Source organism: Lissotriton helveticus, chromosome 1_1, assembly GCF_964261635.1.
Source record: "Lissotriton helveticus chromosome 1_1, aLisHel1.1, whole genome shotgun sequence".
Classification (NCBI taxonomy): Eukaryota; Metazoa; Chordata; class Amphibia; order Caudata; family Salamandridae; genus Lissotriton; species Lissotriton helveticus.
Genome location: NC_136057.1, coordinates 281,193,844 through 281,219,876, shown reverse-complemented (window position 1 = coordinate 281,219,876; position 26,033 = coordinate 281,193,844). Strand labels below are relative to the sequence as shown.

Sequence of the window (26,033 nt, the reverse complement as noted above, 5' to 3'; positions counted from 1 at the left end):
CGCCTCCTCCCCAGAAGTGTTGTCCTCCTCATCCACCACCTCCGCGCTGGCCCTGCCACCAGATGTTCCACCTACAAAGTACATTTAAGAATGTTAGAATACACCACTCACTACTATATAATATTTGGTCTAGGAGGAATAAAGAAATTTTAAAAAAACGAAATACAATGTAATAATTTGTAACTGTATACTCTACAGTAAAAATGTCCCTTTTTCCAGGGAAGGCTGTTGTCTTCCTGCACTTTTTGGCACAACTGATGAATGCTTGCTTTTTATTTTTAACACACAACACTTTTTCTCCTAACAGAAGCTTGACTTCTAAGAACACGATCAGGGTCAAGCTCAAGTTCAAACCAGGTGAGAGCTCAGCTCGACCACAAGAAATGTGTCCAATTAATCGTTAGCACTAAGCACTTTTCCATTTTCAGTTAAACGTTTACTTTTATGACAAAGTTGATTTTAATAAATGTGTTTAGTTTTAATAAAGCTTTTAAACTTAAATAGACTCTGTGGTTTTTGGTCCTCCAGACTAGAGTGGATGAGCTAAAGGTTTTGGAATTTTTGCAAGCATGAGTGCCTCTGACACTTCTTGACTGTGACTCCGTACTCTTGTCCTGCGTAGGATAATCTAATGATCATTGGGGATCAATCATCGGTGACTTAGGGAGCTAAATGACTCTGCCACACTATCTAGTCAGTAAGGAGATTGGGGGTTCTTCAAAGTCTGATATCACTGAGGTATGTGGAAAGAAAGTCTACCTGCGCCTATTATAATTGATAAACAATGCACTATTTAGTGTTCATAGTTCGGTTTGTGCAGATTTGTCCCTGCAACAGTAGTAGAATGGATTGTCCTCCTATCCAAACCAAAAGTAAAGTAGTATCTTATTCTTTCTTGGTGGTCATTCACCTTTTTATTGTTGACAATTGTCAAAGCATAAACATTTAGAAGACTTGAAAAGACATTATGGACAATCCCAGAGGACTGCACTCAGTGCATAGAGCTATTGCTGACTAGAATGGGAGTCCAATGGAATTGCCAAATGTGCAATCTTAGTTAGCTACACAGACAGACTAATAAGAATAATCTAGTAATACCACAGGGAGTCATAGTCGAGGCAGGATAAGAATTTAGATCCAGTCTACAAGAAGATCAAAGACGATTTAGAAAAAATTGAATGAGGGACCCTAGGAAAAACTAGGTACTCTATATTAAAATGAAAACTTACTGGGGCCAGCAAAGGAGCCATCGCCTGCCCGATCCTGACCTGCATCCTCCTGAACAGCACCCTCCTCCTCCTCCTCCTGTGTCCTCTTGCCCTTGGGGGGAGCTGATGTACAACATGAAAGAAAGAAAGACTAGAAAACATGGATGAGATTTGTCAACCAAACCAAACATTTCAAAAGAACAATAACAACATATTTTGGAGAAATAGCAAATAGATAGACAACTATTCCACGGGATATATTGACCTATCTCATGTGGTATACTTCGTTATTCGTATTGCCTGATTTGCGGACCGTTGACTTTGAAAGTTCCTATGTAACTCAATAAACAGACTACTAAAAAGGTTTGCCTAGGCCTAGCAGGCAGCAGTCCGCAGCACGCGAAGTGACAGACAAAGTCCATCCTGCTTGCAGATCAGTGAATACTCAAACTATCAATCCACCGACCACCACCACTATTTCTTCTTATAGCCATGTGTCTAAAGGAAGGACTGGACTTCAGTCTGTTGGGGCTGATTTAGAAGTCCCTTGCGGCTCATTTTCCTCCATTGTTGCGTGACTTTTGTGACGCAGCGGCAGAACAAAAGAGTCGCCATGGTGCGGCGTATATATTAAAAAAAAACGCATATGGGAGATGCATCACGTTGTAAAGCCCTGCGCCATCAGGGGGCGTTCCGGCGCAAGGGAGGGTGTTCCTGCGCAGGAACGAATCCTAAAAGTGGCTGTGGGAAATCTACAAGATGTCAACCAGTCACTTTTAGGACAATGATGCGGGACTCAAACCCTGCGCCTGCTTGAAGCCGACGTACGGCTTGATGCAGCATTGGGGAGATAGGGCACCCCAGAGCATTGCTGGAGCTGCGCCATCGTTGGCACGCAACTCCAGCAATGCGCCGCCTTTACGGCACAGATGCGTAAGGCTTCTGTGACGTTTTGGGCCAATGGGTGGTGGTGGCATGGCGCACAATTACTGCTGCATCCCTGCTACTTTGCAGGGATGCGCCGGTAATTGAAAATATGGCCCTTAGTGTCTAGCATTACGCAGTTCTTATCTTTACACTACACTCATACATAATTTCTCAGGCCAATGAAATGAACACAAAATACAAAACAAATAAGCATAGTAGCAAGCAAGGCTACTGAGAAGGAGAGCAGTGCACCTGAAATGCATAGAAGATTTTGAAATATAATTTACCTACAATGTAATCGGCAGCATTATTGCTCTTGGTAAAGAACAAAGATTTGCAAATAACAGAGCCGGATAAAACAGAGTAGTGATGAATAGCTACTACTACTCACCAAGCCCGGGGACCTCTACGCCGAGCGCGTCCAGCAAGTCCCGTTCCCGGTCCATGACATCCGTCCAGCGGTGGGTGGCCTGGTTATAGGTGCGCCGGACCCCAGAGAGCTTAAACATGGCCCGGCACACCTTCTCCCACCGCTTCCGGCGCTCCCGGATGCCATAGCCGGTTGCGATCTTGCCGCCTCCAAGGATGGTCTTGGGGAGGCGGCGCTGGACGTAGAAGATTAGTGCGCCCACCTCCTCCGCGCTAAAGATCTCCCGTGGCACCACTTGCTCCCCCCTCAAACGCCCGCACGGGAGCCGGGCACGGGGTGCGGGACCCTTCCCCTTCTCAGGGTGCTTCCCGGCTCCCTTTACCATGGTCTGGGCAGAAATAAAGTTAAATGATAAAGAAGAAATAGAATAGTGAAGAAGAAAAGAAAAGAGTTTAAAAAAGTAGTTTAAATTAACTAAAAGTAGCAGAAAACACAAAAATATAGAGCTAGAAAAATAGAGGGATAGATAATAAGTAAAATAGATCAAATAAACTTCAAACAAGCAAAGGATGGCAGAGATTCAGAGAGGATACAGAAAGCATGCCCAGAACCATAGCAATGAATGAGAAACAAGATGGCCGCGCCCATTCACGACCGCGTGGGTAAGTTCGCGCAAGATTTTCCTCGCGATCACGCGCGAAATTGTACTAGCGAGCAGCACACTTTGCGAGATTACACATAGCGGCCGGAAACGGAATTACGTCACGCAAACAAGATGCCCGCGCCCGTGTACGACCGCGTGGGTAAGTTCGCAAACGTATCACTACAAGCGCCTTGCGAACATGCAAAAAATCACGCGAACATACACGCCGCAAAAAAAAATAATGTATTTGCACGCATTCGCGGCTTCCGAAATCGATCTCGCACGGATTCGCGCCCCGCGAATCGCGCGAAATTGCAGAAAAACGATTTTTGCTAAACTGAAAGCAATCACCAGGTGCAAAAGTTCAAACTTAACATTAGTAACCATTCACTCTAGTGCTTCCTGAGGGGCCCCCCAGAGTTCAGTTGCCTATTTGCAACTATTCTATGACCCTGCTATGACCCAAACAGCAGGCTCATAGAATAGCTACAAGTAGACCATAAAGGTCCTGTGAAAAAAAATTGCACTGCAACAGAAAGCAAATTACAGATAAGGAAGGAAGCAGGTGCCAGCCAGACTGGAAGTTTCAAAATCACTGACACATTAATCAACCCCAAATTAATTCATGGCAGTTGAAGCAGGGCAGGTGTGCTTGCTTTTTTTCACCCCCATAATATACAGTGATAAACAAACCTAATGGGTGGCAGTGAGGATGTACCAGAGGGTGGCATGGGTGTACCAGAGGGTGGCAGTGGTGAAACAGAGGGTGCTGTGAACCTGTGATGATAAACCAGACGTAGAAACAACATAGTCGCGGCCGTTGCGAGCCGAAAAGTAAGTTCGCAATTGCGAAATGGTCCACAAATCCTCGCGAACGCGCGCCAACACAAAAAACGTAAAAATCCGCAAATCCGCGAGAGTTCGCGTATTTTTGCGGATTGCGAATCCGTAAATTCGCAAATTTGCGTACGCGAGATCCGCTAGATCCGCCCATACTTAGAAAACACACCTAAAAAGCAGATCCCACACCAGATTAGAAGAATAGAGTAGATTTTAATAAATAAACCAGGACCACAATGACAAAAATCCAATCAGCAGAATCAGTGATATGTAATTTCAAAGGTTTGAGCGAAAATAGTGTCAAAAAACGCAAAGTGCCTACTGTGGATATCTGGTTGTGCTAGACCAGGACAAAATCACAAGTTCAAGCTGACGGCGATGGATCGCATGACGGCTACAGATTCCCAGCCAGGCCTGCTGAACAAGATTACCTAAAATCCTGGTTGTTGTAAGTTACAGGGCCCAGTGGCAAGGATGTGTCATGCCGCCATGGCAATTTAACGATTCCAGGGAGCTGTGAGGCTGGGTTGCAAGGTCCTGCATCATCGTCGAGGATCATTTTGAAAAGAGGTTTGACGGATGTGGGCCTATGCTAGGGATGCATCATGTAGCAGTGGCTCAGATGGGGCTGTGAGAATGCGATGCAAAGATCTTCTCTCGGGAAAGTCCACACAGCAGCGGCGATGAGTCGGTTCTGCTCTGGATTGTGCCAAGCAGCTGAGGAGATCCATCAGTTCTTCCGGATCCACTGATGGGCTGTCACAGCACCTGCAGGCCCACATCCAAGAGTCCAGGACTGTGGTGGCACCATTTGGCAGGGTAGTACTCATAGGAGGCAAAGTCCAGGTGCTGGGTTCAAGATTGATGGAGCCTTCTGTCCATGAAGCTGTAATCAGGAGACCAACTAACTAGTCCTTGGAGTCACTCTGGGGTTCTGAGATCAACAGATGCGGGCCCAGTCTTTCTCACCCAGACGAGAGGACAGAAGGCAGCAGCTCAGCACCGCAGGGCAGCAGTCATTCAGAGCACCAGTACAGCAGAGTGACAATCCTTTCTGCATCACAACAGTCCTTCCCGACAGAGCCCACAGGTTCAGAACTGAACTGAATAATGGCGTCTGATGTCCAATGGGTATACCAGGTGCCTCCTTTGAAGTGTGAATAGCTTCTAGAGGTTTCTCTTTGAAGTGCACAGGTTTCCTACCTCCCCTTCCCTGGCTCCAGACTAACTACGGGGTATGCAGCGCTTTGTATGGAGGCTGGACACAGTTTATTCAAGCGTAAGTAGGGTTGTGCTAGCTACGCCCTCCCATTCTGCCAGTGATGGTATACCTAAACCCTGTATTTGTGTGCCTTTCTAAGAGAAATACACAAAACTCAACTGTCAGCTGTGACCCAGAGACACTCTGCAGGCACTAAATTCCAATTCCAAAGACACCAAACATGAAGTGGTCACCTGTTTCCATTTGAAAGTTACAGCTTATTAAATTTAATAAAGTAACTCCAGTGTTATCCAATGGGAGAGGTAGGCCTTGCAGCACTGAAAGCCAAGTTTGAGAGTTTGTTACTTCCAGGACATGTAAAACTTAAAAGTAGATGTCCAAGGTTTTAATACACTTTACCATGCCCTCTGGGCTGTGCAGGGCCTACCCTAGGGGTGACTTAAATGTATTAAAAAACAAGGTTTGGGAATGACAAAAGGTTTATTTTTCCAGGTTGATATGGCAGTTGAAAACTGCACACACAGGCTGTAATGGCAGGCCTGAGACATGTTTGAAAGGCTACTTAAGTGGATGGCACAACAAGTGCTACAGGTCCCCTAGTAGCATTTAATTTACAGGCCATGGGTACGTGTAGTACTACTTTACTAGGGACTTACCAGTAAACTAAATATGCCATTCGGTTGCAAGCCAATTCTACCATGTAAAAGTGAAAGCTCAAGCACATTAGCACTGATTAACAGTGGTAAAGTGTGCAGAGTTCTTAGGCCAACAAGAAGGAGATCAGAAAAATTAGGAGGGGTGTAGCAAAACATTTGGGGGAAGACCACCCTAAGACTGACAGGTCCAACTGAAAGTGGGGAGAACTACCCAACCTCCTGGGTTTCCTCATCAGTAAGGTGGAAAAACCTGGAGAGACCATCAGCATTGGCGTGGTCTGATGCAGGATGGTATTCCACCATAAAGTCCATTCCTGTAGCGAGATGGACCACCTCAACAATTTTATTTACCTATAGGGAGGTACTGCAAAAGGGCGTGGGTTTCAGCTCCTTTGTATTGTCAGAGGATGGGTGGGAGGAACCTTTAAATACCATGCACCCTGCCCTTTAGACATGTAAGGCCTTCTTTTAGGGTGGCTCATAAGTATTGTATAAAAAGGAAGGATAAAGCCTGGAAAAATGTTTATGTTGCCAAGTCAAAATGGCAGTTTTCAAACTGCCTACCCAATCTGCAGGGGGAGGCCTGGAGTCATGCTTTGCATTGTCCCTTTTGTGGCAGCACAATGCATGCTGCAGTTCACTAGTGACATTTAACTTACAGGCCCTAGATACTTTTTTATATGAAACTCTTGCACCATACACTAGGGACTTATAGGTAAGTTAAATACGTAGGCAATATATCTGCAACAGTGCGCCCCAAAAAGCACCAACAGCTACATGCTATACCCTCGCCACTCTCCAGCTGAATACATTTGCTACAATTGCTCTTTGTGCAACTGTTGGATGTTTCATAATTCCAATGACATCAGTGATGTTAAACTGATAGCAGCACTCCCACCTTGATCATTGTTCAAGCAACACTGGTTAAATATGCCAATCAGGAGTGTATCCAATTTCGGCTTGTTTTTTGGGGTGGGAGTACATGCGCTGGGGCCCGGTTAGCAGCAACGCAGTACATAGAATAAACAAACTGCAAGATCAGGCCAGAATTAATAGTGGTGACCGTGCAAAATGAGGCATTTTCATAGAATATTGTTAGCAATAGGTCAGTTCGACAGCAGCCGCACACCTAAACAAACGAATTGACTGGTCGAAGATGAGGAGAAGAACAGGGAGCAGAATAGAAAGTCAATCAAAGAAGGGGAACTAGAACCTTCCTGAGGATTGTTGGATAAAGTGTAGAGAAGTATCAATGTTACTTTTCTCTTTTTAAGTCTTTGCATTTCTGCTAGCGACTTAATTGCTTTAATCCCAGTTGTTTGTGTTAATTTTGGGTGTATCATCATTCATTGACATTCTTGACATCTTAAAATGACAACTATTCATTCAAATCTGGTACGATCACCAATTAACCGGACTTCCTTTCCTCCCTAAAGAAACATAACAGATGAGTGCAAACAGAAACAGCAGGATAGAGCCATGACAAATCAAATTTGTGAAGGAGATTTGATAGCATTATTTAATCAACCTTGGAAGTGTCCTGCATTCAGAACATTTTAACCAATAGGTTAAAACTCTTCCTTCAGATTGGCATCCATCAAGGATGTTTAGCAGCAGAATTACATGGATCAAGTCCCCTCAACACCTCACATACATAGAATCCATCCTCTGGTATCAACTAAGAGAACCAGAGTGTCTCTTCAGTGAAGAAGGACACTCTGGGCCTAATTACGATGTCGGTCAGACGAATGTTCGATCAACACCATAGCGGAACGGGACCGTCCGACCATACGTCGGCGGTTCATCCAGCTGCATTTGGATCTGACCACCCTATGGGTGGTCGGAAACATCCTTTATTCAATACCAGCTTGTGCGGCGTGTGGAAAAGGGGTGCAGCACAAGCTACAATTGAAAAATCGATGTTTATAAAGATCCCTGCACCATGTGGCAGGCACACGGTGCAGGGATGTTTAGGGGGCACCATAAGTGCCCCCAGGCCCCATAGCGGAGGGGCCAGGGGGAAAGGGGGCCCTGCTAGGGGCCCCCTAAGTTACTTTCTGCCTGCCTTTTTGGGGAGGGTAGACCGCCATGAAAAGACAGATGGAAACCAACATTGTAATCCTGAGAGCGGAGCCAGCTCCTGAGTCATTATGGGAAGCCCCCCTCGGGTTTCCCTCCAACCGCCGGTATTGTAATATGGTGGTCGGACAGAAATCAATGATGTCAGGCGGAAAGCCTTCGAATAGATGTCAGAAGGCTTTTCACCCGACATCGCAATCGGGCCGTCTATTGTTTATCAGAAAGTCTAAGGGCATTCACATCAGTAGGAGGAAATTAGCAAACATTTGGGCCAGTCCTAAAGTGTCAATGAGTAGGTTTCACCAGCTACGAGTTGAAGTCTTCTAGTATCTGGAAATTAAAAGTCATAGCAGTAAAAATACTTTTAAGTGGAGTATAACGCAAAAACAGAAATGGCAATGTCAAACATCTTTTGGTCTCTATATCAACCAGTAGAAAAACAGTTCCAGTCTGAAGTAATATACTTTGTGCACAACCGATCAGCAACAAAATCTCGAATCAGTGGCTACAATAGCTCGTAAAATACTGTCAGGACTTACTCTCTTTTATTGCTGTGGTAACTGGAGAATCCCACGAGGTATCTTCCATTGGGCACATTCCAATTAAAGTATGCATCAAAATCATTGACATAATTAGTCCACTGGCAGTCACTGGTTATATCTGAGTTCTTAGTGCAGCAGTAAACTTTCCACCTAGGAAACAACATGATAGAAGTTGTAAATATTGGGAAATGTTAAAAATGGTAAAGGGCCCATGTCTGAAATCATACATGGGCAGCACAATGTTTCCGGCCAAAAAGCACATCCTGGACCATATGAGGGCTATCCAGAACAAGAATAAACAATATTTTGAGGAATCACATTGTAGCAATAGAAATCTGAGCCGATTTTGTGTGATAGACCGTGTCCCTCAGACAGTTAGAGGAGGAGATAGGATTAGCAAATTACGGCATCTGGAATCTAGGTACATATTAGAGCTGGATACTAAAATACCAGGGGGTCTGAATTCCGATGAAGAGCTGGTCTCCTATTTAGGTGAATAAATACACTGTTTAATACACTGAAATGGTAAATTGCTGTTAAGTTATAATTACATTTTAGAAATCTGTTTCTGTAATGAATTTGGTTTTTAAAATTCACATTGCAATTTAGATTCACATAGCCCTTTAGATTTAAGTAGGACTTGGGGTGTTGTAACACATATGTGTATGTTCTGTTTAGGTTGGCTGCAATGTTCTCCCATGAAAATCTAACTCTGCCATCGTACATAAGACATCTTTCAAATTCAACTGCTAGTAATTCTTCATATATATTTTTGGAGAGTGCTTTACAAAATATTATGCATGAGATTTAGTCTTGGTTATGTTTATGAGTTACGTGCTATATTGGCAGAATATTATTACTCCTCATCAAATAAAAATCTTTATATTGAGTTGTGCTTAGTATTTTGTAGGATGCCCACTCGGGCTGAATTGTTTGCTCTCAATTGTGGATTCCCCCTGAAGGGTATGTTGATGTTCATTTGTAATTAAAGGGATCCTCTCATTAATTATTCAATGTAAAATTTCAGAGTTTATACATTTGAGCAGTTTTATAAAGTTGAGAGAAGTGATGATATAATATACCAGTTTTCAATTATTGGGTGAAATTACCATAAAAAGATGAAAAGAGTCATATAAACAGATAGAAAATAAGAAAACAAAAAGCAAAAAAAGATGGTCAAGTATAAGTAAAACAGCGCTTTATTGGAGAATGGTGTTTACAGGTCATTTATAAGCAATATAGCACAGAGCACAATATTGGAGAGTAATGTTTACAGACATTTTTAGTATTGTGGCATATTTACTGTTTAGTAGAATAAGCAAATCTTGAGTAGGCTGGGAATTACCTTTGTGACATAACTTTATAGGTATGATCAAAATATAGGACTTTAAATCAGAAACTTTTTATCGACCGTATTTGTCTGTGATTGTTCATGGTGTCATGTTACATTGGTGCCCTTTATTCAGAATGATGTAATTTTGCATGATTACTTATACATCTTCGAAACATTTTAAATATTTTGCTACACACTTATGTCTGTTGGAAGTAGTTTTGCTCTTGCTCATGCTTTAATATGGGTTTTACCACGATGAATTGCACATATATTGCACATTATAAGATGGCTACTGTGAATATGAGGCTTTTTTTGCTACACATTGCATAGTACAAAATGACCACCTAGTGTAGGCTATTAATGTGTATGTAAGTCCTTCTTTTATATCACTGTTTTATGTTCTGCTTAAACCAAGCTGACTACCATTTGTATCACCTCTGATCAAGGTGTGGGGACGCTGAAACGCTTTGGGTTAGCTGGCTATGAATAAATCACTCTGAGCCACATGTGAGGTGTTTTTAATCATTTTCCCATCATTCTGGAGGGAGAGCGTGCCAAGCAGTGAGTCTGCTATTGGTGAAAATCAACATTTACAGGGTTTTTCTCATACCCTGGGGACGCACTGTGTTGTTGATACCTGGCATCTATGAGGATGGAGGTCGTGCAAATATATATCTATATCTATATATATTTCCTTTTACTGATTTTTTTATTGAAATTGATAGCCTGGATTTGTTTTTTATGACCTATAAAGGACCTTGGTGTAAAATATTTAAATTTGGTAAAATAGATTTTCAAAGATGTGATTTGTCTAATGGGAAATGGCTTAATTAATTTAGAATATGCCATTTACCGAGCTGTAATCCTACAGTGGTGGATATCTGGAGTGTTTGGGTACAGCTGTTTCAGTTGTTTAGGATGGTTTATAGTGAGGTTGTACAAATGTGTGTCTTTGGCAAGATGTGTTGTCTGGTGGTCCAGACACATTAGGTAATAGCCTTGAGAAAGATTACCTTCTGCATAGATAGTGTGCCTGTTGGATGTGTTTTATCGCGGGTGGCAGTTTGTGTACGGGACGGATTAGTTTGATACATCGTGTATCGTTTGCATATGAATGTTTTTACTTGGCAATATAGATTAATAAGAGATTCAAACAGAAGGAAGTGATTTAGCCATGGATGTGTTGTCATGGTTAGTGCTGCTATTGTAGTGATTCTATTGGTATGGTTGGTGCAGGCTTGGCTCCAGGCTACTATAAATGGTTGGGTTGTGTAAGGAAGTGGGTTTCTACCACTAAAATGACTACATTCACTGTGATCATAGATGGGAAATAGTTTGATTCAGCATATTTGCTTAGTTATTTGGCAGGGTTGGTTTGGTGCAAAAGTGAAGTTGTGGAAACAGATTGCATTTAGTGTAGCAGTGAGTGTGTGGGCATGTGTGTACTTGGTACAACCTTTATGTAGAACCAGGTCTAAAGGTTGTTTCTGTTACTGACTATGTAGAGCAGTTTATGTTTTTATGACCAGTTGGTATGTGTGAAGATTGAGGATGGTTGCATTAGCCTGGGGATACGGACTAGCTACCTAGTCCTCTCTCTCTCCTATGATAGTGATAGATATGCATTAGCTGGATGTCAGAATGGCTAAGATTATCATCCTATGCCTCTCATCGGTTGGAATGGTAATATCTGATGTGGCGGGGGTTCCACTTTATTTAATACAGCAATATGTGCAGCATTTAAAAGCCACCATATGCATTAACACACTGAAGCAAATATAGGGAGAAGCACCACGGAGAAATGGAAGGCCGACCCATGATCATCATGTATTTTTAGTTTTCCATTACTGCATCATAAAGCCATCTACTAGATTGGTTGGTCTGTGGTTAGAGGTGAATCTGGCAGCACTGCAGGAGTGTTCATAGCTGTGAGAAAGTGGGACTGGATGAGCCCAGGCAGCAGGTAGTCAGTGAGAAAGGATAGGTTTTGTGTGGTGCTGTGTCACAGATGATAGTTTTGCTCTATGTGGTAGTGGATTCATGGGAATAAACAGGATCGTAGTCGCAACACTCTGAAAGAAGAGGCAAGTTTAGCTTGGCAGTGGTTAGTGTGGGTCCTCATCAGACGGCTGGTGGCAACGGTTTGATTTCTCGTGGTAATAGTGTATGTGAATAGTGAGTCTGAGATGGTGGTTGTTTTATGCATGGCGTGGAATGTTAATGAAGCAAACAAAATAAGATGATGGACAGAGCACTGAAACTTTTCAGACACCCATCCCCAGTCACAGATCTGGGTTAAATCCATCATCGTTCTTTTGCTCACTTCGCCAACCCAGTTCAGAACCAGCCATATACAAATCAGTCTTGACTCTGCTCCTCCTGGGGACAATGCAGCCCGAGCTGCCAAGCCAGTTCCTGAAAAAGTGGTTGAAAAGTTTTAGCACTCCGTCCATGATCTTGTTGTGTTTGCTATGCTCGGCCTAATTGGCCAAGGGTTTACCCAGACGTGGGTCCCGCGCTCACTGTGCCACTGGATTCAAGCTATCCTGGCTGATGAGGGGTGATGCCCCAAAACTGGCCCGAGGATGCTTGTTTCTGGTCCAGGGTGAACCTGGCCTGGTAGTTGGGCTGAACTGTTCCCATGAGGAGCAAGATCATGACTGATTTGCATATTGCTGGGTCCAAACTGTGGTGGCATAGTGGCAAAAGAACAATGGATTAAACCTAGATCTCTTGACTGGGGGTGAGTGGTTGAAAAGTCCATCATCTTGTTGTGTTTGTTTGGAATGGTAATGGTCTATGGAACTGTTTGTTTTACAGAGGCTGTGATTGTTGAGAGGTTTCATGTGGCATTAGATTGGTGGCAATGTTTTGAAGATTTGTTGTCACAGCTGAGTTGCATATGAAGACTTGCTTTCTAATCTTTGGATGGCATTACCTCCTGTCCTCACGCTTGTTGTCATGATAGCTGTCAAAGCCACTGATGACAGATCCAAAAGGGCAGGTGTAGGAGAACTCCTCATCAAAGTAGTTAACATAGGGGCTCCATTGACATGATGCTGATCCGCTGAAGGTGTTCTTGCAGGTGAAATCCCACTGGCGGTCCTCATGCTTGTTGTGATGTTGACTATAAAGAAAATTAAACCTGGGTCAATTAAAACACTCCTCACTGAGACTCTGAAATGTCTACTAATAACAAGTGACTATGGATTGAGCATGAAAGATTTTTTTAACTACTCTTTATAAGCTTTATGAATGTGGACTGTGCAATGTTCTGTATCTAGTGGTGCTCATTATATTGTGGAAATATTTAAGATCATCAATTAGAATACAACAGAAAACATCCAACAAACTTAAAAATCATATTAAATGTAGTCTAGTGATGACGTGTATATCTATTGGTGGTTGTTATGAAGGACCTCCTCCTGCTAGAACATCATGTTGAGTGGACTTCTCCATACACAAATTAGGATGTCCAGAATGTTATTGTCATTTATCAGTGCAATACACCAGATAGTACGCGGCAACATGCTTCCCAAACTGTACTCTTTGTTCATAGCTTTGGCCTAGCATGCATTCCAGGTCCTCATGGGGCCTTTCATTCTGCTTATTGGTTAAGCCTAGCAAAATATTGTGTTAGATTCCTTGCCCTTTGTTTGTCTTTGCAGAGTATCGTTTCCAGCTATTGCCTGTCTCTGTAGACCCTTCAGCCGTAGATGTATAGGAGGTGCAGTTGATGCCTTCTAAGACAAGGTAATTCCCCTCTTAGCTAGGATAAATGTAGGACCAATACATTTGTTTGCACAGCTGTAATTCTTGGATCTGAAAAGTGTCTCAATGGGCAGGACTCAAGCTACATGTCTGGCATCAGAGGCACTTGTTAATTCAGTATTCACTAATCAAGGGACATTCCTACATCATGTGGAACAAATCTCTGGTGGGGGGGGTTAGTATTTGGGTAGAGATCTCTGTTATACATGCTTCATGTGGACTTGGGGGGAGAGGTAGGCTTGGTGCAGCCAATTAAATTGGATAAACGTGTGTATTGCAGAGTTTTTATTTGTAAGTATCAAGTAGGAGCATGCAGATTTTTATCTCCCATAATTCTTACTCATTTTTTGATCTTTGTATGGTCGAGTTTCAGCAAAGCACATAGAATCAAGGATTTTACTCTTCTGCCTTTCCCTTATGTGAATATTAGTGGCAGAAGGTTAGAGGTTGATTCTTTGTTTGCCTTTCCCTCATGCCAAAAAGCAGCTCTCACAAGAGAGTTGAATGTTATAAAGTGGCCTGCTGTGCTCTGAAACCAAACTTTTCTCTTTTGTTAAACATACATCTGGTACAGTCCAGGACACCTGTATCTATGATTCCTGCAGCGCTTTGTAACTCACGTTACACATTTCAAATGTAAACTCTCCGGGGAAGGAGAAAACACGGGAACTCACAGGCAAGTTCTTAATTCATAATCCATCATTTATTCAGCAACAGCAAGACGCTTTTCGGCTCACATGCCTTCATCAATTGCTGCAACATAAAACAAACATGGTCGGATATCATGCTTTTAAATCTATAAAATGACGTTCCTATAAAATGGCAGCATGGGGCAATGAGAGGCATGCGCCATCCAGGTAAAATTCAATTTCTTGGCCGCCATCTTGGTTGTACAATAATGGATAAATTCCAGGAGTGTATGCAAAGTACGACAAAATGTCTCAGAAATAATGCCTTACAATTTAATGGAGATAAAACGAAAACTGTATATTGCTACAGAACCAAAATCGCTCGCCCTTCCCCTCTGAATTTAGACTCACCCCTACAGATAAACTTCTGACTCCAGTTAGAACAGTACTCAACCTGGGGGTCATGCTGGATGATAATCTCCAGTGAGAGTCACAAGTCAGTAAGACAGTGGGCACATGTTTCTCTTTAATTAGAGCCTTACGAACGATCCTTCCACTGCTACCCACTTCTGCCAGGTCACAGGTAGTGAGGAATGTAATATTGAGCAGGTTGGATTACTACAACTCACTGTACCTGGGTGCACCAAACTCAGTAATACTGTAGCTACAAAGGATTCAGATTATAGCAGACAAATTGGCTCAAAATAGGCAGTGCAAATCCTCAACAACACTGGCTCTGAAGGATCTTCATTGGCTGCCAGTTCACCAAAGAATACAATTTAAATCCCTATGTACTGTGTTTAGAACAGTACATGGGCTGGGCCCAAAAGCCTTGCTGAAAAAATTCACGTGGTATTCTCCCAGAAGAAATCTCAGCTCAGCAAGCACAAAACTGGTGGTCACTACGAGATTCAAGAAGACTAGGACTGGCGGCATAATTTTCAGTGTAGCAGCCTCACGACTGTGGAACGATCTCCCCTTAGATATCAGACAAATCCAAACCCTGCTTCCATTTAGGAAGAGCTTTAAGACCTGGCTCATCCAGAGGAAGGAGTAATTTCACTATCTTCTGGGTAGGTTTATCTATATGCACACTGATATTAGGATACGTCTCAGCGCCAGGAATTTGGGGGGAAGGTTATTTGCGTGAATTGGGACATTTTAGGAAATGTTTTAAAAAATACAGCGTTGGAATTGTTTTGTTAGCTGACATTGTGTGGAAGTCTTGAAACAGAGTGCGCCATAGCCCTTCCTCATCGGATGGCACACTAGACGGAGGGGGTTAGTCGAGACAGCGGCCATCTTGGACGCGACTGGCGTTGCTCGCAGTCAGCGTTCCAGATGATGCACGCTGCACGCCAGCTTTAGCCACACCTATTTGAATGGTGCCTGCTCGAACGCGCAGCGGGCGAGCGCAGCGGGCGAGCGCAGCGGGCGTGCTGACGGCGCTCCAAAGGAGCGCCTAAGGCAAGCCCATCTGCGCCTGTCAGCGCTAAGTCAGCGCTCAGGGCGAGCCATTGTGCTCGAGATGACTTGGGGAGCCGTAATGTCATCCACTTATCAAGTGCATGGTTGAAATCCCTGAAACCCCTTCCCTGTACATCCTATAGAGATGGGCCAATAGGACCTATTGGGGACTATGTTTGTGAGGATTGTGGGTTTATATTTTCACCGGAGCCCTTGCTGCTGCCAACTGATGTGTTAGCTGATACACTTAGGTCGGGGAATATTAGTGCCTGTCTCTTTAATGCTAGATCAGTCAAGAAGCATTTTGTAGACGTTGCTGATCTAATTACTGACAACGGTCTGGACATATTGTTTGTCACTGAGACCTGGCTTGACGCCTTCTCTAACCCCTTAGTGCCCTTGGCTACACCGGCTGGTTTCAAAGTCCATCGGATGGATTGCCTTGTTGGCAGAGGGGGTGGTCTAGCCATTTGGTATAGGGAAGGTTGGACCCTCCACAGTGAAATATCCACCCCTTGGGGTGATTGTGAGGTTCTGGATTTTAGTTTACAACTTTCAGCCCACTTTACTTTGGGGGAGTCTCTGATTTATCGGCCTCCTGGGCCAGCCAGGGCCTTTCTGGACACCTGTGGGGATGCGCTGGCAGAGCGTGCACTGCGTTTCTCAAATTACGTGTTTCTTGGTGATGTAAATCTTCACCATGACCACACTGAGAGATGACTGATTCTACAGTTCTTTTGGATGCCCTTCATCTGGGTAACCTTTCACAAAGAGTTATGTTTTCTACCCACCTATGAGGGCATATTTTGCATGCCATGTGCACTAATTTCCCTATATCGATGCTAAGGCCGAGGGCGGTTGCCTGGTCTGATAGCCAGAAACCGGTCCTAGGATGCTTGATTCCGGTCAAGGGAAGACATGGCCTGGCAGTTCGGGCTGGACTGTTCCCATGAGGCACAGGGTCAAGACTGATTTGCATAATGCCATGTCTGAACTGGGGTGGCGTGGTGAGCAAAATAACGATGGATTAAACCCAGATCTGTGATGGGGGTGAATGTTTTACCAATGTGCAACATTCCGTCTATCACCTTGTGTGTTTTGCAGATAAATTCCCCATATTTTTTTCATGGGCAATGAAGAACTCTTTTCGACCAGCCATCTGCCACCGTCCCCCAGCCTTTAGGAAAATGGACCGGGGTATGCTGAGTGTTTCTCTGCCAGCTTCCAGGCCTTCCCTGTTGGGGTATCTGGAGGAAAATGTATCTCAGTTTGCTGACTGGATTGCAAGCTCGGTGGCTACTCTGTCGGCACCATGTCAGCCAAAGCTGAGGAGGGAGTCTCCTTCTAAGCCTTAGTTTACTCCTGAGTTGGGGACTCTGAAACATGCGTGCAAAATAGCAGAGAGAGCCTGGCGTTCCAGTGGCTACCGCCAGATTGATAAAAACACTCTCAAGGCTAAACAAAAACTCTATTATTCCGCGATAGGAGAGGCCAAAGGCCAGCACTATTCTACTCACAATGAGCGGGCCAATAACAACCATAAAGAAATCTTTGCAATTGTGCAGAGTTTTTTGGCCCGTAGGGCCCAGGTGGCGGCGGCACCGGTTTGAGAGACCTGGTGTAACATCTTGGCAACATTTTTTAGGGACAAAATCCTTAGTATCCAGGAGACATTTTCGATTTCGGCCCAGGACTTTCGGTGTTGTGTTGGCGCCGCCTAAGCCTATGGTTGAACCTGACTTTACTTTTCCTGAATTTAGGCCGGTTGATTCTGCCAGCTCTCTCAGAATCCTTAAGGCCCTTAAGTCCGGCTCACCTAACAACCCGTGTGCAGCAAGGCTTCTGTCCGATTTGGTAGATACTATTAATTTAGAAGTGAATCTTATGGTCAATAAATCACTGAATGAAGCTTGTGTTCCAAAGGGATGGAAACATGCGTTGATTCTTCCCTACTTAAGAAGCTGTCACTTGACCCTCTGTTGCCTGAGAACTATCAGCCTATCTCGCTTCTGCCAAGTCTGGCTAAAGTATGCGAGAAGGTGGTTACGTTCCAACTTTGCTGAGGGGGCAGGTCTGCTTCATCCGGCACAATCTGGCTTCCATGCCTCTTATAGCACGGAGTCAGCTTTGTTAGAGGTCACAGAGGCGATTCGGGGGTATTTGGATGCCGGCGGGAGAGCAGCTTTGGTTATGCTGGATCTCTCGGCGGCGTTCGACACTGTGCCCCATTCTCTTCTCCTAGACCGCCTATCTGAAATAGGTATTTCGGGGATGGCCTTGAAATGGATTTGGTCCTTTTTGGAAGGTTGGCTGCAGCAGGTCTGGCTCCCTCCGTGTGCCTCAGCGCCTATTCGGGTGACTACTGGTGTACCGCAGGGGTCATCACTTAGCCCTCTTCTGTTTAACATATACGTGACTCCACTGGTTTATCTTGCGGAGTCATTGGGGACTAAGGTGATGGCCTATGCCAACGACACCCAATTGTTGTTTACCTTGAGTAAGGAGTCCAACACTGTCTTTCCTCGGTCTTTCAGTGGTTGGCAAATGCACAATTGAAACGCAATGAAGGAAAGTCTGAAGTGTTGCTGTATGGCTCCTTCTCAACGGACTTCAGAGAGAGGCTCTGGCCTTCTGGCTTTCCTCGCCCTACTGAGAGGAAAGGTGCTGCCAAAAATCTTGGCGTCTGGTTCGACGAAAATCTGAACTTTGTGACTCAAGTAAAGAAACTGGCCGGCACTTGTTTTGGCACGTTGAAGATCTTGAGGAAGTTTCTTCCCTTTTTGCCATGCACGGCCAGAGAAACTGTGGTCCGCGTATTGATTTTGTCCCGTTTAGATTATGCCAACGCCCTTTTGGTTGGCAGTCCGGGATTTCTTGTGAAGAAATTGCAAGTTGTTCAAAACTCGGCGGCCAGACTTCTTGGGGGTCTGTCATCTAGGGATAGTGTCTGCACTCTTTTGTGTACTTTGCATTGGCTCCGGGTTGAATCGCGTATTACATTTAAAATGCTGTCAATTGCTCATCGGGCCCTTTACGGTCTAGGCCCTATCTATTTGCAGAAGAGGTTCGCCTTCTATATACCAGGGAGACAGCTGCGCTCTTCTGCTCAGTTGCTGATGCAGACGTCGAAGTTTAAGCGCCAGTGTCTTGGTGGGAATTCTTTTGTGCGGAAAGCAGGCCTGGCCTGGAATATGCTGCCCCTGGCTCTGTGGGGCATCCAGGATCCACTGTTGTTCAAGAAAAAATTAAAAACGCTGCTTTTTTAACCTGACGGGTGTGCATTTCTTCCTTTTCTGTAGTAAGCGGCTGGACACTTTTACACTTTTGAGTAGCTGCGCGCTCTATAAGTTAAATATAACATAACATAACCCGTGGGGTGACAGTTTGCGCTATATAAGTTCTTTTACATTACTATATTCAACTTATTGTTTTGATGGCTGCCTTATAGATTTAAATCCACTCTATATTACAATCAATATTCAACCTGTAATAGGTAATTACAATCAAGTCAGTATAACATCATTCATTTCACCACAGATATGCCCAATATTTGAGTCCCCTTAAAAAAATCTTGCTCTGTATGAGCCACCCTCCATTACCCTTATGATCTATTATTTTACCGTCATTCATTGTCCCCTGGGCACAAACGCTCGATCCCGCTGGCCCAAAGCAGTTAATTACCGAGTTGTTGCCATGATTTATTAATCACAAGAATGCTGTCCCTCACCTCTGCCGCAGTTCAAATATATAATCCATAACCTCCATAGGTTGCTCATCCAGATGCGGTGGTTCTGGCACAATGCCGAACACTCACACAATCTTAAAATCACACTCTTGATTGTCACGAGTCATTTTCTACGAATGCGGTGGTTCTGGCAGGCATCCCCAATGTGTCCATTACACAGTTCCGTCAAATTTCCACCAAACACTTGTCAAAGTATGGATTTAAAAGCATGATATCCGACCAAATGATAAAGGCATGTGAGCCAAAACGCGCCTTGCTGTCGCTGAATAAATTATGGATTATGAATTAAGAACGTGCCCATGAGTTCCTGTGATTTCTCCATCCCTGGAGAGTTTTTGTTTGAAATATATATATATATACATACACTGAAAAAAACACAGGTTTCAGGGATGTTTTAGTTAGTTGGACATTTCACTGGTACTGAACCAGAGAAATTCGGCTGTTATTGTTAGTTGAGCTAACTATAACTCGCGCCCTGCAACGCACTCCTGATGACGTCACATATTACACCATTCATGACATGGTCAGTGACATCATGGATGACATCACTGATGACATCTCAAATGACATCACTGATGTCATCACTGGTGACATCATCCAGTGACTGTGTGTTTCTGTAAAGTTTAAATATGTTTTATATATATATATATATGTATTACCTACTGGCGGTCGCCAGTAGGTATATATAGTTAGGATTTTTTCTCTATGGGATTTTTGAAAATTCTATGTCTAATAACTTTGGCGTTTGTGGACGGAATTGGCTGAAATTTTCAGGAAAATGGAACATTTTGTTTCTGAGCAGCCCCTGAAAATTTGGGGGGGTTTCATCAAGGGGGGGCCGAGAAAAAAGGGGGGTCCCAAAACGTGTTTTTAACATTGAGTTTCCCATAGGGCGGTTGGCCTCACTTTTAGCCCGAACGGCTGAATGGATTTGCACGAAACTTGGCAAAATTGTAGGGACTGGTAGCCCGATGTGCCTTTTGTAGGTCTCAACATATGTGCTACAGTGGATTTTGAGAAATTAATGTTTAAAAAAAGATATATATCTGTAACAGCGGACCGGGCAGCGCTCCAGTACGCGTACTTTTCGCGCAACGGAGCTTTGTGAAGCGAAGCTGATTGGTTCTCCGGTGTCTGTAAACATTCCAAACAGTCCGTAGCGGCCGCCATCTTGTCTCTCGGTAGGATCGAGAGACAAGAGGAGGCCAAAGCGAAGGGGCAAATGACCATAAGGGGGCATAGTAGATCCTCGCTGACCCCCTAGGTTTGATGTGGAGGTTTTAAAAGGGCCCCGCGGGGCAAAAAAAAAAAATAATAATAATAATCGAACGGCTGAATGGATTTGCACGAAACTTGGTAAAATATTAGGGACTGGTAGCCCGATGTGCCTTTGCTAGGTCTCAATATATGTGCTCCAGTGGATTTTGAGAAATTAACGTTCAAAAAAAGATATATATCTGTAACAGCGCTCCGCTTCGCGTAACGGAGGTTTGCGAAGCTGATTGGTCATTCTGTCACTGGGCTATAGTTGGGCTACATCTGGCTGATATTTGGGCTACATTTGTTTTTTTTGTCTCTGGCGGCCATCTTTGGGCTACATTGGGCTACATTGGGCTTCATTGGGCTTCATTGGGCTACATTGGGCTACATTTGGGCTCCAACATATATATAGGCCAATGTAGCCCAATATATATTTTTCAAAGTTAATTTTCGTAAAAACCACTGGAGCATATATCTTGAGACATAGCAAAGGCACATCGGGCTACCAGTCCCTACAATTTTGCCAAGTTTCGTGGAAATCCATTCAGCCGTTCGAGCTAAAAGTGAGTCCAACCGCCCTATGGAAATGAAGGAAATGAATGGGTAATTTGTAATTAGCAAATAGCTCATCGCAAACTAGGAATGGTAAAGAATCGCTATTTATTCCTTAAAGTTCGCTATTTAGGAAATGCAAAAAACTTTGATGATACATATGGCGGTTCATCTCTAACAAGATAAGAAGCATAGGGATAGATTTATGATGACTGGCGCATCACCAGGGATGTGTTAGTCATTCTGTGCTGCTGTTCCGTCACCTATGGTGTGCTGCATTTACAATGCGGCGCATCATGGGGCAAAAACAGCACAGATGCGTGATGTATCTGTGCCGTAAAGGTGGCGCATTGCTGGAGTTGTATCGCAAGTGTGATGAAGCTCCAGCAAGGGTCGGGGGTGCCCCTGTCGCAGGGTTTCTGTTCTCACACAGAACTGTGGACAGAGGATTGGAACCTCGGCGAATTAGGGTGCCCCAAAACTCACCTTAGTAATCAAAAACCCCTTAGCAAGCTAGGTACAGTGTCACATTGGATATAACAAACTCTTAATGTTTAGACAATCCAGAATATGAACTTATAGTACCTCAGGATACGTGGAACTCATGAACAGTCGGTCGTTATATATTTCTTAGAAACCAGAACATGGAGTTAAGAAGAACACATGTGTATTTGAAATGTTTATTTACTAATGCCGTCTTCTCAGGCGTAGTATCTTAGATAATACAAGTACACATATTATCAGTAGCAAAATTACCAGCATAGTTACTAGTACATAAAAAGCGAATGGTGACAGTATGTTAACATGCTGTAAATGAATAAGAGTTAGCAACACTTATAAGCAGCCACGGGCCGTGGAGGGAGTTACGGTGGGGCAGGGAGGCGGGGAGGGGGAGGGGCAGGGTGGAGAGGGCTCCACCCTGCCCCTCCCCCTCCCCGCCTCCCTGCCCCACCGTAACTCCCTCCACGGCCCACGGCTGCTTATATCTCACCCTCCCTAATACACATATTATATTATTTGCTAAGAAGGTCTGTTTGTGTTGGTTTAGGGCGTGCCCATACTTTAGTGTCTTAGATTTGAAGGAATCACATCAGCATACACCAGCTCTCTCTTCATGTGAACCGCATCAACTGTTGTGTATGTGTGTTCGGCAAAGCAATATAAAACCCGCCTCATGCCCAGAATTGGCAGAAGCTGCACTTATGTTATGAGTATGAAGTCGTGGAGATCAGACCTCATAACAATTCTGTATCGTGTTGTTCTTGAAACTTCAGCACTCGCTGTACAGATATAGTTTAACAAGCAAAGCAGATAGTAGAGCAATAACATATTATTCTTATGTAAACCACGATGAACTACTAGGTTGAAAGCTAAAGCAACAACTAAGTGTCGTGTGCAGAAGTTGCAAAAAAGGAAAAATGGCGTTTAAACCGGTAATGAGCCCATGCTAACTTAACACGGTGTAAAGATATCCAGGACCTAGATGACACCTCCCCATGATCCGGAAACGAACTGAATAAGATAATAGAAGTGCCATCTCATGAGAGCAGATTGCAACTTTATATGTGGACGGTCCGCAAGGTAAAACATTAAAAACTAGGAAAATTTAATGCTAAAGAAAAATAAAACAGCCAAGTACTTTATCGAGTCTTAAGCCAATAGGCAAGCTAAATAATAAAAACTTGACAAATAACTCAATGAATTGTCAATGAAATGCTAGTACTCAGCATATCAAACATGAAAAAGGTCTATGACATAACTGTGTATGCAAAATAAGCTGCAACAGCCTCCAATAGGAAGTCACCGTCTTCATCCGAAAAGAGTTCAGCCATCCAATTTAAAAGCGGAAAAGAACATACGTGCTCTCCCAGCACCGGATCCTCTATCACCATCAGAGGACAGCTCGGTGGGTTTTCAAGAAAGCTCTGTTCCAAGAAAGACTGTGTTGCCGCCAGTAAATTCCAGGGACCAATTAGTCCATGCATCAATGCCACAGCCATAATCCTTTCGCCAGGACAAACCAACTCGTGAGTAATGATGGGAGTCATCAGCTGATTAAAGTCGACGTCAGGAGAAACCGGTCCGCAGAGACACAAATCAATGGCCCAATCGAAATCACAGGTCAGGCAGTGAAATACAGGCTGGACACAGGTGAAGTAGGAGAATCGAAAAGATAATCCATATGCCGTGCTTAATATCGCCAACGGCATTGTGCCATAATATTCTAGCATGCGATTGCGGAACAGTGTCAGCAGCTGCAGGGCGGGAGCTTGCACAGGAGGGACATCCATATTTAAAAATGTAAAAAAGCACAAGAGCGTCCGCTGGTAATGCAAGTAAAAATGGGAATCCACGAAGCACAGTGGAGAAAATAGAATGAAAGAAAGCAGGGATGACTCCAAAGATTTTCTCAAATGAAGTCACGAGACCACTGGTAACAACTTTAAAAAAGTGCGCCAGGGCCTTTGTGGAGGACGCGTTAAAGATAGTCCGAACCATCTTGCTGAAATGCAAAGGCGAATCAGTATTGAAAAGGGTCTGCACCTCTGTACGGGTGTTCGCTATGTGAAGCACGAAAGTTTCACGGGCCGAACTCAAGGCCACCTCTCTCTGAGACAAAAGAGCTCTTATTCTTGCCATGCCGTTGAAATCTGCTCCCAAGGTTGGTATTTGTGGCCAGATTGAAAACTCCCTATGTTCATGTGTGGGAGGAAATAGAACATTTCTGCAGCAAATAACCCGTTCACTTACTGTTACGATAAAAGGAATACTTTTAATTAACCCAGAACAATCTTCATTATTGAGCATCAAATAACTACCATTTTCCAACAACTTGAACGTGGGGATGATAGCAGGAACTGGCGTGCCTTGCAACACGCAAGCCATATTTGGTCGGTGTTTGTTGCATGAACCGTGTAACTGTATGTGCCTACACATTAGTGAATGATGTGGCGTCTCAGTGCATTCCTCTCCATTCAGATAAACTTCTTGATCATCTTTGAAACATCTGTATGTGTATGGAAGCGACCAGACCTCATGAAGAAAAGCACTACCTAAAGGTTCATAACGACCTATTGGTATATATTTCATACAATTTGAAAACTTATATAAAGCAAAAGGCAGCGTTATTAAACCGTGGATAAGGCACGTTGCCAAAAAACCCGCAATCCTCTGCTGATGATGTCACTGAGCATGTCATGAATGATGTAATATGTGACATCATCAGCAGTGGATTACGGGTAATAGTATCTCTAGTTTACTCCCCTATAGCTGTCTTTCTTTTAACATAAGTGTCTGTTTCCTTCCCTTATACTTACTGTTCTTTTTTTTTTTTTTTTAATTTGGTTCACTTCCGGTTCGCGTACCGGCGAGCGAACTGGGAAGCGAACTACGAGAAATAGAGGTTGGCACAGTTCCAAATATTGTACCAATTTTTTAATAACGGGGAGGTAGTTCTGAAAAGAACTTTTTTTTTTATTGTTTTTGTTGTTTTATATTTTTTTATTATTTTTCTGAACATTTTTTTACTTTTTTTGAATTTTTCTGAACAGTTTTATATTTTTTTGGGTTTTTCTTGGAGGGGGCAATGGAAACGATTCATTGTAAAGGGCTCAACAGGAGCAACAAAACAAAAAAAAAGTATTTATTATTTGGGGCGTTTCGTACAAACTTGCATATGATAGTCAATAGCTCTGTTGATCAGAGTGATGCTTCTTTCTCCGTAGCAAATGAATCCACTGCAATGTACGCAGACTTGTTTTACTTCATGAAATCTCGTTTGTATATTTGGCACCATCTCCCTGCCCTCTGGTCCCGTTACTTCCGGTACAACAGATCTTCTGGCCATAATAGGGAGATTATCTAGGTCGTTACGAAACTGTGCAGCACTGTAGTTGTTAGGATGCCACCTAGTCATATGGCGATGCATTGTGTAGTTTCCGAAACTGTATTTTTTGTCGGTCCCTCTGGACAGTCTATCTTGACATATAAGGCAAGTTACGTATCTTGCATTTACTTTTTTCTGACATTTGGGAATTTTTAAAAATTGCCAAATGAAGTTTTCTTTCCGGTGAGACGTCCTGGGCTCCTCAGGCAAAAAGTGCCTCTCTTCGTGCTCGTCGTCCTGTTCTTCTTCTTCCTCTTCTTGCTGAATTATAACTTGAGCAGGTGGTCCACTCTTCTTTGGATGTGGTGGAGGTGGTGGGGAAGCACCAGCTGAAGCTACTAAAGAAGCCATTGCTCACTGGTAACAAAGGGTCTTTCTCTCACAAAGATGAAAGTCAGAGTAAGGAAAGAAGGAGGGGTTTTCATCATTTGGGAAAAACAATAGTTCTCAACCAATGAAAAGTGTTCATTTTAGATTATATGACCTAGTCTTACATCATTAGGAAACCAAAAGCGAAATGAACCAATGAAAAGTGTTATTACCAAGTCACATGACCTGCTGTGTTTACGTTAAGCGCTTTGCAGGGCCTCCAGGTTTGCTTCCAGAAACCTGTGCTTTGCGACTCGGTAAGCGTACCAGTTCGCTAACGTAGCACGTCATATGACGTATCACGCGACAACGCGAAACGTCATGCGGACGGGAGGCGTCACGATGTTGTTTTCTAACGCGGCAGTTGCGGTAAAGAAACGTTTACCGGCTCGCGGTCTATTTCGCGGCATCAAGGTCAGCTAACGGGAAGCTTCCCGATTCGCGAAGCGGGAACGAAGAAAAAAAAATATTTAAAAAAAAAATTATTAATAAACATATAAAATATATTTTTGGATTTAAAGAAGAATACATTTT

General features: G+C 43.5%; 1 protein-coding gene across 1 annotated transcript in view; it reads right to left on the bottom strand.

Annotated features, from left to right (window-relative positions):
• The window catches only part of LOC144794735 (hemagglutinin/amebocyte aggregation factor-like), a 196,519-nt gene that overhangs the window by 24,677 nt on the left and 145,809 nt on the right, over positions 1-26,033 (bottom strand). Inside the window, exons 3-4 of the mRNA XM_078668194.1 lie at positions 12,759-12,947; positions 8,485-8,637 (exon numbers count right to left, since the gene is read on the bottom strand). Coding sequence (XP_078524320.1) covers positions 8,485-8,637; positions 12,759-12,947 — 342 coding nt within the window. The remainder of the gene's footprint in view (positions 1-8,484; positions 8,638-12,758; positions 12,948-26,033) is intronic.